Source organism: Panthera leo, chromosome B2 (genome assembly GCF_018350215.1).
Source record: "Panthera leo isolate Ple1 chromosome B2, P.leo_Ple1_pat1.1, whole genome shotgun sequence".
NCBI classification, from domain to species: Eukaryota; Metazoa; Chordata; class Mammalia; order Carnivora; family Felidae; genus Panthera; species Panthera leo.
The window spans coordinates 50,218,405-50,232,478 of NC_056683.1; the positions used below are offsets into that span (position 1 = coordinate 50,218,405).

The 14,074-nt window shown below is 41.0% G+C and overlaps 1 protein-coding gene across 1 annotated transcript in view; it reads left to right on the plus strand.

Moving 5' to 3' along the window:
* Positions 1–8,521, plus strand: part of FBXO9 (F-box protein 9) — a 47,068-nt gene extending 38,547 nt beyond the window's left edge. Inside the window, exon 13 of the mRNA XM_042939053.1 lies at positions 7,916–8,521. Within this exon, the coding sequence (XP_042794987.1) occupies positions 7,916–8,024 (109 nt within the window). The 3' untranslated portion in view covers positions 8,025–8,521. The remainder of the gene's footprint in view (positions 1–7,915) is intronic.
* The last annotated feature ends 5,553 nt before the right edge of the window (positions 8,522–14,074 follow it).

Genomic DNA, 14,074 nt, shown 5'->3' on the forward strand with positions numbered 1-14,074 from the left:
CTGCTTAACTGAGCCACACAGGTGCCCCTAAATTTATCAATTTTTTAATAATATGCCTATTAGATAACCAAGTAAATTTTAAAGATTTAATTGGCTTTATTGAAAGATTCATGAATGGGGAGCTCTGAGGAGTTGTACAAAATGGAAGGTTTTATAGGAGAGCCAAGCAAGAAGGTTATTAACAAAAGAAAAGGATTGTTTCAAGCAAGGACACTTTCCCTTAGAGGGAAAAGCCAGGTGTCTTATGCAGACTACCTCATCTTACTTTGGGGATTGCAGAGGGCCCATGTGGCAGACTCCTTGGTACCATCAGAAAATTCCTGACTGACCAGTTAAGACTACATTTCTGAGGGAGGTGGAAACTGCAGTTAAATTACGTATTAAGCCCCAGTTTGGGAGCTCATTCTGATGATGCCATTTTGGACCTGTGGTTTTCTTAATAGTTCCCCCTTTAACAGTTCCCCCTTTTGATCAGACTCTCAGCTTAACTGAGAGATGTGATTAAAAATTTAAGGCATTAGCACCAACTGTCAATTACCATTCTGTACTTCTCACAGCTTTTGTAGATCCTTTGTGTGGTACCTATAGCTCCTGATTCTTTTCCTTAATCTCTGTGATGTTGCTAGGTCACAGCTTCAGGTTCACATTCCAGTCTTAGGAGATTATTTGCTTGCTGATCAGTGGCTGTGAACATACATTCAAAGATTTTGAGAGAAGATAATGCATCAAAGGGATTATTACTATAAGGATAATACCCAATAGTGGGAGTATACTTTAGAGCCATGGTCTCCAAGACTCAAACCAAGAAAAAACAAGTCAGAGACCCTGCTGAAGGAGTCATCTTTTTAAGCCCAGGGGCTTGCTCAGTGATCTTATATAATTGAGTTTTAACTTCCCCCTAAGTGTTCTTAATCCAGTCACAGTGGGTGGTGTTGGCCACAACACAAGATGTTCAGCTAAAAGATAATCAAGGACAATTTTGGCTAGAGAGTCTAAGGATCTCTGTTGTGCTACTGCTTTAGCAGCAGATTTTGCAATACTTTTGAGAATTAAGAAGTTCTTGATCATAGCCTCATTTATATTTATCCCTAACCAAGAAAATAGGGACCTGTGAAAAGGAGTGAATCTGAATCATGAATGTCTCTTCATAGGTCTTCTTTAATTCAACAGTGTAAATTTAGAGAAATTCCAGAGGTTATACACCCCATCTCCCTTAGCAATGGCCTAGGAGATACAGATGAGGGTGTTAACTTTCCAGGCCAATGCCAGAGTGAAGGAAAGGCGAAGAGGAGAAAGGCGTTTACGTTTAGTTAGCATATGAGGTGTTGATCCATCATCTGGGAAGGAAGGAGTCTACCTTGATGTCAGCTACGTCTTTTCCTTGTCAATTTGATACAGAGGTCTCCAGCATCTGTACAGGACCAGGTGTCAGGTGGAGCCTTCTCTAATTGTGTGATGTGTACGCAGGGCTTAATACTTTTTAGTTTTGGAGCAGGGTCAGTGGTCAGGAGCACCTGGTACTCCTGGTAAGGTCCTTTTCCAGTGGGGCTGGAGGGTTGTTTTCCTCTGACGTTTATGTAGTCACCAAGCTCTAAACTGTGATCAACAGGTTTCTCTGAACTGGGATCCAGAAGCTTCTTGAACCTTTTGATGTCAGGCTTGAACACAAGACATTAGAGACTTGTAGTAGCTGGTTATATGAGCATGAGACAACAGGGGTTCAGCAGAAGGTTGTGTACTAATAGAATTCCAAGAAGTTTGTAAGGTTTCATTAAGAATTCCAAGAAGTTTGTAGGGTTTTCATTAAGGCTCGTATGATTAGTCAGGTGAAATGGCTGCTTTGATCACTGGAGATGAAGTGGAAGGTATACCCCAAATGGGAAACACATTTTTTTTTTTTTTTTTAAATTTTTTTTTTTTTCAACGTTTTTTATTTATTTTTGGGACAGAGAGAGACAGAGCATGAACGGGGGAGGGGCAGAGAGAGAGGGAGACACAGAATCAGAAACAGGCTCCAGGCTCCGAGCCATCAGCCCAGAGCCTGACGCGGGGCTCGAACTCACGGACTGCGAGATCGTGACCTGGCTGAAGTTGGACGCTTAACCGACTGCGCCACCCAGGCGCCCCGGGAAACACATTTTTTAATGTTACTTATTTTTTCCTGCGAGGGCATCTGTCTTACAGCAGTCATGACCCATCTAGAAACCACCCGTATAATAACAAAAACACATTTCTTGATAACCCATTCTAAGTGGCAACTGAATGAAGTCCAGCTGCAAGTATTCTGAGTCCAGAGGGTGGAGGTTTAAGGCTTCTGGGAACAAAAGTAGATTTTTGGGAGGAGGGGAGTGGTGGTGACCAGTCAGGTCAAATATTGCTGATAAACATCTATAAAATTACAAAACCAGTCTATCAATGTCTGTTTATAATTTGAGTCTTTTTAAATGTCCTGTGGTAGGAATGCAACAATTGAAAAATGGGATTTGTGGGGCACCTGGGTGGTGCAGTCAGGTAAGTGTCCAACTCTTGATCTCGGCTCAGGTCATGATCTCACAGTCTGTGGGCTTGAGCCCTGCATCAGGCTCCGTGCTGACAGCGCAGAGCCTGCTTGGGATTCTGTTTCTTTCTCTCTGCTCCTCCTTTGCTTTTGCTGTCTTCCTCTCAAAATAAATAGATAAACTTAAAAAAAAAAAAAAAAAATGGGATTTGCCAGGGAGCCAGAAAGAACGAGGCCATCTTGGGTTTCCCATAGCCCAAGTGTTGGTTTCATTTGCAGTCATTGCTTACTCAGCTCCATTTCTCCAGTTTAGAAGCAGGCTGCTGCCATGTCACAAGGACATCAGGATGACAAGAGTCTCGTGATGAGGGGCCATTTTTATGGAAGCAGAGTAGACTTTATCCATATGTGCCACAATTTTACAAACATAGAGAAGGCTTAGTGTTAACTCATTTGACAATGCTTTCCATGTAATTTACATACTAAGTAAGCCTCATTAGTTTAACAGGTCCTTTGGAAGTTTTTCAAAAATTTTTAAAAAGGGTTTTAAAGCACTTGCCTAAATAGGATTACAAATCATTATGAAACTTAATATTTAAAAGGTAAAGACATTTTTGCAACTTATCAAAAGCAGACCAAAGTCCAAGAAAACTTTGTTTTTCTTAACAGAAAGCCAGACTCTAATTTTGCACCATCTTATTTTGGTGTTAAAACTTATTTAGTTTTTATGTAAGGGAGAGAGCATGAGAACAGAGGGGCAGAGGGGGAGAGAGACTCCCAAGCAGGCTCCACACTCAGAGTGGAGCCCGACAGGGGGCTTGATCCCACAAGCCTGGGATCATGACCTGAGCCGAAATCAAGTTGGACACTCAACTGACTGTGCCACCCAGGCACCCCTAAAACTCATTTTTTAAAATAAGTTTTAATCTTAACCAGCTTGACCACACATTAAAATTCTTTTTCAAAGATTCTTTCTGCAAACCTTTTACAAACTTTTTTTTTTTTTAATGTTTTTTATTTATTTTTGAGAGAGAGAGAGAGACATAGCAGGAGCAGGGGAGGGGCAGAGAGAAGAGGAGACACAGAATCCGAAGCAGGCTATAGGCTCTGAGCTGTCAGCACAGAGCCCGACGCGGGGCTTGAACCCATGAACTGTGAGATCATGACCTAAGCCCAAGTTGGACGCTTAACTGACTGAGCTACCCAAGGGCCCCACCACTTCTTTGTACACTTTTTGTCCTTTTTAAAATTTTTTTTTCCCTTTAAACAACCAGCTTCATTTTAGGATAAAACTTCTTTTTCCTCAACAAAAAACACATCTCCATTTCTCATACCTTTTGTTACTAAAAACACATCCTACTTTTCCTGGCATATACAGATGTTTCCCTAATTATTTTTAGTGGCTTTAATTACGTATATTAGAATTCTTAACCCTTAAGAAACCTTAATTTCTAGTGAAAACTAAGAAGTGAGCTTAGATTTTTTTAATTTGCATATTTATGAATATATTTTAGAATTTCTATAAGCATGTACCTTTTTAAATTTTTTAATGTAGCATTAGCTTGTTTAAATATCTTTTTGTTTCTCTGTAATAGGAAGCCAAAAGTAGATAAGCCTATGTTTACTAATTGTTTTAGAATTTTCTCTTATTTAGAAATGACCTACATATTTAATGACTTTAACTTATTTAACCTAACTCAGTAAAACTTCAAGGTTTTAGACTATCCAAATAAAAAATAAAAAACTTAGGGAAAATATTGCTGAAAAGCTCATTTGTAAACTTTTGTCTTTATTTTTGAAATATCCTGAATTATGTTTAGATTACCTACAAGAACTTTATTAAACATTAGACATTAAAGTCAGCCATTATCCTAAGCTATTATGTTTTGTGTGGCTACATCTTATAAGAGAGAACGTGAACTTAAAATAGCTAGTAAACTCAGGTAGAGTAAGTTTTATATTTAATGTTGATAACTAAAAACATGTTTGTTTTAATTAAGCCATCAACCATAATCTAGTTTTTGTATCAAATATTTTCCCAAAACCTGTGAACTTAAACATTTGGGTTTCTTTCTGAGTTTCAGACTACCCATCCTTACAGGCACTTGCCTTCAAACCAACTACGTAGAGCTTTTTTAGAAATTCATTTTAGCGGGGCGCCTGGGTGGCTCAGTCGGTTGCGCTTCCGACTTCGGCCCAGGTCACGATCTCACCGTCTGTGAGTTCGAGCCCCGCGTCGGGCTCTGTGCTGACCGCTCAGAGCCTGGAGCCTGCTTCGGATTCTGTGTCTCCCTCTCTCTCTAACCCTCCCCCACTCATGCTCTGTCTCTCTCTGTCTCAAAAATAAAATAAAACATAAAAAAAAAAAATTAAAAAAAAAAAAAAAAAAAAAAAAGAAATTCATTTTAGCAATACCATGTGGAGATAGAAAGTAACACATAACACACTTGTAGACACATGTGAACAGACAGGCTCAGGGACTTAGAGCTGGTTTTGAAATTTCTGCTATGAAATCAGTACAGGATTTACTAGTTAATGAAAGTTGGATGTGAGTTTGTTTTTCTGGTAGATGATGAATAGGTTAAGGTTACCCGGTTAGGGGGTAAAGCTTTTTTTTTTTTTTTAATATCTGTCTTTGGATATTAAGTTTTGTGCTTGTCCTTGGTAATTAAAATTCCAAAAAATCTTTGTTTTATTTTTTTCTTGATAAGAATTATCTCCCTTAAATTTTCATTTTAACGAGATGGACTAAAGAGTTTCTGGAGAAGACCAGGTAGAACATTGAACATTTAGATTTAAAAGGTACAGGGGAAAATGCAAGCTCCTTTTAGAGGAACTTCGGTTTCTTAAGGCCAATAATGTACAAGCTGTTTGAGATAAACAGGGCAAGTTTGGGGATTGCTAGAGGCATAGGTGAACTCATGATTGCCTATAGAGCTACATTTCTGGTTTTGTAAAGATTTGTAACATCAGGACCAGTTGCTTTCAGTTCTTCAAAGAATTGGATTGTAATTTAAATGAAATCATAGGTTGCTCCATCTATCCAACTACAGTGCCCTCAATTTGCTTTTTTTCCCCTCTCGGTACATAATTCTAAGTATTTTTGGCAATACTGAACAGCCTCCCTCGGGTATAAGATGGGTCACCAAAGAGAGTGCAGGGGATATCAACTTTCCCAAATCTAGAACCACTCACAGTGATGGCCAAAAGAAAGAACCAACAACCTGTATGTTCCAGGCAGGCAGAAAACCAAGACCAGTTACACAAAACAAGACCAGCAAGGAGGCAATAGCCGTCCCTGGGAGAGAAGGGATCAATAACCAATGGGTCTGGATTTAGAAGGGAAGGGACAGTGTGATTTTATTTCTCTTTAATTGGGCAGACAGATTTGGAAGAGCTGGTTCCAGTAAGAATTTTCACCTTTTGCTGGCTTCTGCCAGTTTTTCTAGGATCACTTTGGCAAGATCTGTATCTGTATCTGCCAGTTTACCCTTGACTGTTTAAAGAATAATGTAGCAGCTTATGAGAAAAATCCCTCAGCTTCATCAACTCTGAGAGAGGTTCACATGAGGGCCCTTCTTTGAAGGTAGATATTGAAGGTAGATAACAGGGAACCTGTAAGGCCATTAACTTGGCAGAATTTTGTTTATGGTTTTATTAGCCTTCTCAGAGTGGAAGAAAAAATTCAGACTAGAGTGAGTACCCAAAGGAAGACAGAGAGGAAGCAGTAGGAGTCATGTCAGTCTTAAAAGTCTTGTTTTAGATAGTTACCTTTTCTGTGTTTAATTTTTCATTAACTTCCTGTGATAAAATCTTTCAGTGAAACTATTTTGGAATTTTAAAACCTTTTGAAAGCCTCTGCATGCCAGAAAACAGGTCTCCCATCCTGTTTAATTTGGAAACCCTTGCTTGCAAGTGTACTTCTTAAATGATCTTATCTAATAGGCATGTTCCCCATACTGGCCATTGTAGTTCTAGGTTGTAATTCCTCTGAGGGCTGGTGGCAGTTTGGTAGGACCCTAGCCACGGAGTTAACCCACATTTGTGTTCAGCTGCCTTTTGGGGCACCCAACCTGATGGTTACCAAGCCAAGTTCCTCAGATACAAAACAAGCTTAGGAGGATTTTGCCATTTTTGCTGGATATCTAAAACTTCTGGGACTAGAGTTCTTAGGGAATAAGCAGGTGTGCTGGAACATGGCACGCTTGACTTAGTAGGATTTAAGGATCCCATTAGCTAGGACTTTGGGTTTCTCCAAGTTGAAACAACACCTAAAAGGGATGCACCATGGGGTTGGGAACTGTGTGTTTTACAGTCTACTTTGTTGCCTGGAAGGTTTCTTGAGGTTGGTAGGTGACCTAGTGCCTGTCTAACCTGTTCCATGACCAACTTCTATCCCAGGAGACTTCTTGAGGTGGGGAGCCCTCTAACAGCCTTTAAATGCTCCACCCATACCCACCAATTCGTGCGGCTTTTTGGCCTCCAAGATCCCCACTATTGATAGCCTTTTCTGCACAAAACCATCCTGGCAAACGTGCACCTCAGTGTTTCGGCCTGTAAGAAGGCCCTGTGCACACCACCACCAATTCCTGAGGAACCTTGCTTTTCTACCAGGAAATTGCGGTCTGCAAGGCTAGGGGCTTGGCTCAGGCAGACCCTTCTGCCACCTCAAGCTGACCTGCCCTGTAAAGGAAAACCAGCTAGATGGGGAGCTTGAACATCAACAACAAAAAACTCAGAACTGAGAGGAACTTACCCACAGCCCTGAAAATGGTGAGAAAGGCAGTGAACTCAAAGGGTCACAGGTACCATACCTGTTTCTCATTGTCCCCAAGTGCTGCTGGAAATTCACCTGGGATCCTGTTGCTGCCACCAAATGTGTTAAATGACAAAAATTCAACCAAGTACACTTTAAATGTCTAATTGGCTTTATTTAAATAAGTTACGAATTGGGCAGCATCCCATCTAACAAGTAGAGGGGAGGTCGGAGGAGTTGCACAAAATGGAAGGTTTTTGTAGGAGGGTGGGGACAAGAAGGTTATTAACAAAGGAAAAGGCTTGTCCCAGGCAATGCTGCTTTCACTTAGAGGGAAAGAACAGGGAGTCTTCCCATGCAGATTACCTCGTCCTCTGGGGGATGGAGAGGGCCCATGTGGCAGACGCATGGGCGCCCATCATAAAATTCCTGACTGATTTGAAATTGCATTTCGCTTATGTATTAGGCCCTGGTTTGGGAACTCGGTCTAAGTGACACCATTTGGGGCCTGTGGTTTTCTTTTATCATGCCTCTGTTATGTAGAATTTACTGAGATGAATTAAAAATACTAAAATATAAGATAAGCCCTCCCCTATAAAGATGGAAGAATTTTAAATAAGTTGCAACTTCCTTGTAACTGGTGTTTTTGTGCTTTCTTGCAGATCAACTGGTGAGACTGCAGTCACTGCTTTTGAGATTGACAAGATGTACACCCCTTTGTTCTTCGCCAGAGTGAGGAGCTACACTGCTTTCTCGGAGAGGCCTCTCTAGGGCCTCCCGTCCAGTCCTCTGTCACTGTTGCATGAATCAAAGTATATAGAGCAAAAGAGCACCTAAGTTATAAATGTACATATATATATATATGGAATTGGAACTTATTTTACATTGTTAGAGTTCTTTTAAGAAGAGTATAAATTGATTATTTTTTTTATTTAAAGGGATAGTTGATACCTGGGGTATTTTGTTTTGAAATTAAGAAGTTGAGATTACAAGTTGTTTAAGCACATTTATGTTGTGACAAACCTTAAAATGAGCTTTAAATCCTGTTCTTTTTCAAGAGGATTTCTGAGCAGAGCTCTGTCACATAATTCTCTTTCTGCCTGATCATCCCAATATTAATTGCATCAGGGAAGGGCTCCACTGGACCAGCATTTCTTTCACGCATGACATAGTCTCTCTGCACTAAAGGCTCAAAATGTGAAAACTTGTTCTGGATTTGTTTGAAACTGTTTGACCAATAAACATAATAAACATTTCTTTCAAGAAAATGTATTTAGATGGCCTTTTTTAAATGTTGGAATAAAACATAGCCCTGGGTAGCCAGCGAAGGTCTAGGAATCTGCCTCCTTGTATCTGTGGTCTCCGTATGTGGCCACAGATTGTCACTCTCCATACTCCAGCCTCATCTAGGCACCTTACAGATGTGTGACATTGAGAAAGACTGAACTCTGGCCTGGAGCCCTTCAACAAACTCAGCTGGGCACCTTTGTTCCTAAAAGAGCAGCAGATGATCATATCAACCCACGCCCAACTCTGTCCAGAATTAAAGTGGGGAGAGAGTCAGCCACTGTGCTGTGTTACCTCCCTGATGATGATGCCATTGCTGTGTGGTCTCAGAGTTTGTGTGTGGCAGAACTCTCCTGGACTCAGCTTTGTTGTTGGACATTCAGACACAGCTGGGGTTGAAGACTCCCGTCCTTTCAGAAATCAGCATCTGCAGCCAGTTGCTTTCAAGTTCATGTTGACATTAAGAGATGCTTCCCAAGTTCCTACAATTCGGTGTGGGAGAAAGTTACTACGTGTTATGTTAAAGATGAAAACCAAGCATCCAGCGTGTGTGTGAGAAGAGACTTCTGCTTAGGTTGGCTTTGTGTAACAATCTGAGAAATGATGTTTTCCTCAAGGTAGAAAAGAGAGAGAGAAGCAAAATGCCTTAGAGAAGGCAGCTCTTTATGATGTGACTACTAGTTTTGACATACAGGTTAAGAGGACATCTGATTTGGACGTAATCAAATAGAGCTAGGAAAATAGATTCCTAAGGAGAGTGGGAGTCGATTCTGCTTTGCCACCCATGCCTGGATTAGAAGACCTGCTGCATATAGCCAGTGGATACCAAGTTCAAAGCTTCCCTCTGGTGACCACTAAAGCAACTTTTACGTATTTACCTTGCAGCTGAAAATACTATTTTTTCAAATTTTATGTACATAGGTTTTCAATACAAAAGCAATATACCTGTATTGTGAGAATATTAGAATGTACAAACAATGGGGCACCTGGGTGGCTCCGTCAGTTGAGCGTTCAATTCTGGATTTTGGCTCAGGTCACGATCCCAGGGTTGTAGGAATCAGCCCCACGCCAGGCTCTGCACTGAGTGTGGAGCCTGCCTAAGATTCTCTCCCTCTGCCCCCTCTCCCCTGCTCCTGTGCTTTATTAAAACAAAAATTAAAATAAAAAAATATATACAGAGAATCAAAAAGCAATCCTACCACCCAAAGAAAACTAACCAGGAGGAATTTTTGCTGTGTAACCTTTTCCTCCTATTCTCTGCAAGTCCTGTCGCAGAAGCCTTTCAACTTCAGGAATGTCCTTCCTTTGCTCTATTTGGACAAACCAATAATACTATGGAAAGCTGACAGAGCAGTATGTCGACTCCTAAAAAATCAAAACATTTTCCAGAAATTGCATTTATATCCTGCTTGAACTGCTCAGATGTCCAGATGCCCTTCTAGGGAATCTGGCCTAAGAACTAACTGTGGAGACAGCTTCTCTCCCTCTTGTGTTTCCTCCACAGCCCCCTTCTCACACCTTAGTGGAGGACAAGGTAGGAGTGCTAGGGGCTCTCCCTCCCCTAGACTAGATAGACACTGGTGGGAACCAGCACTAACTCCCCACCTACCTCGCTGGCCCCCTGTGTGCCACCCCTGAATTGAATTCCCCTGCAAACCTTGCATCACCTAACCCTCTTGCCTCAGCAGGTGCCCACCGAAGCAGCTCTGGCAGGGACTGGCACCACTCGAAAGTGACTCTTGGCACGGGGAGAGGGAGAGAGAACCCCACATGCCGGTGTGCCTACAGTTCCATTAGCAGAGCCTTTTGGCTGGCTGTGCAAGGCAAAAGCGCTGCTGCTTGGTGCACCCGTAACTGCAGCAGACGGATGAACTGCAGACATTTATTCTGACGTCCGGCCCTGCTGGTGAATGAGAGCCTCTGTGGACCACAGGGAGAAAACCCGGCCTTCTGAGGGCCCGCAGCCGCAGCAGAAAGGCTGAATGCAGACACCTGATTACTGAGCACATCACCTGCAAGTCCCAAACCGGTATTAGGCCCCTCAACAGTGCAAGAACCAAACTCTGCCGTGTGCCCACGGCAAAGTGGCTCATTGCTGCTGACTAGGAGAAGGTAAACACCACTCAGCCACGACAGCACAGTGCACTCAGCCCCCACAAGGGGCACCCCTGGAGCACCTGGTTTTGGTGACTGGGGACACTGTGCTCCAGGACCCCACAGGACATCTTCTACACAAGGCCACTACTATGAAGACCAGGTGACACAGCTGACGTCCCTAATCCATAAACACAAAGACTAAGATAAAATGGGGAGGCAGAGGAATATGGCTGAAAGGAAAGAATAGTAGGAAATCACAGCAAAAGCGCTAAATGACACAGATGAGCAATATGCCTGATAAAAAATTCAAAGTAATGGTCATACAGATACTCATTAGACTTGAGAAAAGAGCAGATAAACTCAGGAAGAACTTAAACAAAAAGAATAAAAATAATAAAAAAGAACCAGAGGTGAGGAATTCAATAACCAAAATAAAAATTACACCAGCGGGAACTGACAGCAGATTAGAGAATGCAGAACATATCAGTAATTGGAAGGTGGTAATGGAAAGCAACCAAGCTAAACAGAATAAATAAATAAAAAATAAAAATAAAAAATGAGAATAGGTTAAGGGAACTCAACATCATCAAATATAATAACATTTGCATTATAGGGATCCCAGAAGGAGAAGAAACAGAAGGCGACAAAATTTACTTGAAGAAATAATAGCTGAAAACTTACCTAATCTGGAGAGGGAAACAGACTTCCAGGTCCAGGAAAGACAGAGAGCCCCTTGCAAGATGAACCCAGGAGGGGCACCTGGGTGGCTCAGTCAGTTAAGTATCTGACTTTGGCTCAGGTCATGATCCTGTGGCTCGTGGGTTCAAGCCCCGCATCAGACTCTGTGTTCCCAGTGCAGCGCTTCAGATCCTCTCTCTCTCCCTCTCTTTCTGCCCCTCCCTTGCTTGTGCTCCACTCTTTGTCTCTCAAAAACAAATGAATAAACATAAAAAAAAAAAAAAAAAAAAGATGAACCACAGGAGGTCCACACCAAGACACATAATAATTAAAATGGCAAAAAGTAATGGTAAAGAGAGAATTTCAAAAGCAGCAAGAAAAAAAAAATTACGTACAAGAGAAACCCTGTAAGGCTATCAGCTGGTTTTCAGCAGCAACTTTGCAGGCCAGAAGGGAGTAGAATGATATATTCAAAGTGCTGAAAGGAAAAAAAAACAAAACCTTGTAACTGAGAATATTCTATCTAGCAGGCCATCACTTAGAATAAAAGGAGAGAGAAAGAACTTCCCAAACAAAAGGTAAAGGAATAAATCATCACTAGAATATCCTGACAAGAAACATTAAAGAGAATCCTTTGGAAAGAAAAGGCCATAGCTAGAAGGAAATGATGAAAGAAAAAAAAAAAATCACTGTTAAAGCATGCAGTAAAGGTAACAGATAAAATCACTTATAAAGTCAGTATGGAGTTTAAAACAAAAAGTAGTAAAATTGGTTATTTACACAAAATTCAGTTAGGGGATACACAAATAAAAATTTAGAATGTGCTTGAAATTAAGTGACCATTAACATAATATAAATTGATGTACACATGAGACATTATATATGAATGAAATGGTAACCACGAATCAAACCATATCATAGATACACAAAAAAGAGAAAGGAACCCAAGCATAACACTAAAGTAAGCCATCAAACCACAAGGAAAGAGAGCAAGAGGAGAATAAAGGAACAGAAAGTACCTGCAAATTAATAATAACAATAATAATAATAATAATAATATAATAAGTTCATACTTATCAATAATTCCATGGAAAAAGACTGAATGCTCCAATCAAAAGAAACAGGGTGACTAAATGGATTAAAAAAAAAAAAGACCCATCTATATGTTGCCTACAAAAGATTCACTTTATAACTAAAGACACATACAGACTGAAAGTGAAAGCATGGAAAAATATATGTAAATAGAAGTGGATGGGGAGGCAGGAATCAATGTAACAATACTTAGATCAGACAAAATTACTTTGTAACAAGAGACAAAGAAGGGCATTATTACATAATGATAAAGGGCTCTTCCAACAAGAAGATAGAACAATTGTGAATAACTGTCCACCCCACATTGGAGCACCTGAGTACATAATGGAAATGTCAACAGAAATAAAGGGAGAAACTGACAGTAATATAATAAAAGTAGGGGGCTTTAACACTCCACTTACTTCAATGGCTAGAGCATCCAGCAGAAAATCAATAAGGAAACAGTGTCTTTGAATGACACATTAAACCAGAAGGCCTTAACAGAGATGTACATTCCATCCAATACCAATAGAATACATGTTCTTTTCAAGTGCACATGGACCATTCTCCAGGATAGGTCACATGTTGGGTCACAAAACAAGTCTTAATAAATTTAAGTAGACTGAAGTGCGTGGGTGGCTAAGTCTGTTGAATGTCTGACTCTTGATTTGGGCTCAGGTCATGATCCCGGGTAGTGGAATAGAGCTCTGTGTTAAACTCTGTGCTGAGTGTGGACCCTGCTTAGGATTCTCTCTCTCTCTCTCTCTCTCTCTCTCTCTCTCTCTCTCTCTCTCTCTCGGTCTTTCCCTCTCCCTCCCTCCCTCTGCCTTTCTCCCCCACTCATGTGCTCTAAAATAAAAATTTAATTAAGTAAATAAGTTTCAGAAGATTGAAACTGTATGCATCTTTTAAAAAAATTTTAATGTTTATTTCTGAGAGAGAGAGAGATGTGTGCACACAAGTAGGGGAGGGGCAGAGAGAGAAAGAGCTCTGAAGCGAGCTCCATGCTGACAGCAGAGAGAGCCCCTCATATACATCTTTTCATATAACATAATGAATTGCAAGAAATGAATCACAAGAAAAAAATTAAAAAACATAAATACAGGGGTGCCTGGGTGGCTCAGTCGGTTAAGCATCCGACTTCAGCTCAGGTCATGATCTCACGGTTCGTGGGTTCGAGCCCCATGTTGGGCTCTGTGATGACAGCTCAGAGCCTGGAGTCTGCTTCAGATCCTGTGTCTCCCTCTCTCTCTGCCCCCCCCACCCCCCCCCCCACCCCCCCCCCCCCCCGTTCAGGCTCTGTCTCTGTCTTTCAAAAATGATAAACACTAAAAAAACCTTTTATTTTTATTTTTATTTTTTTATTTTTTAATATAATTTATTGTCAAACTGGCTTACGTACAACACCCAGTGCTCATCCCAACAGGTACCCTCCTCAATGCCCATCACCCGTTTTCTCCTCTCCCCACCATCCACCCTCAGTTTGTTCTTTGTATTTAAGAGTCTCTTGTGGTTTGCCTCCCTCCCTCTCTGTTTTTAACTATTTTTACCCCTTCCCTTCCCCCATGGTCTTCTGTTAAGAAGATCCACGTATGAGGGAAAACATATGATATCGGTCCTTTTCTGACTTATTTCACTCAGCATAATACCTTCCAGTGCTATCCACGTTGCTGTAAATGGCATGATTT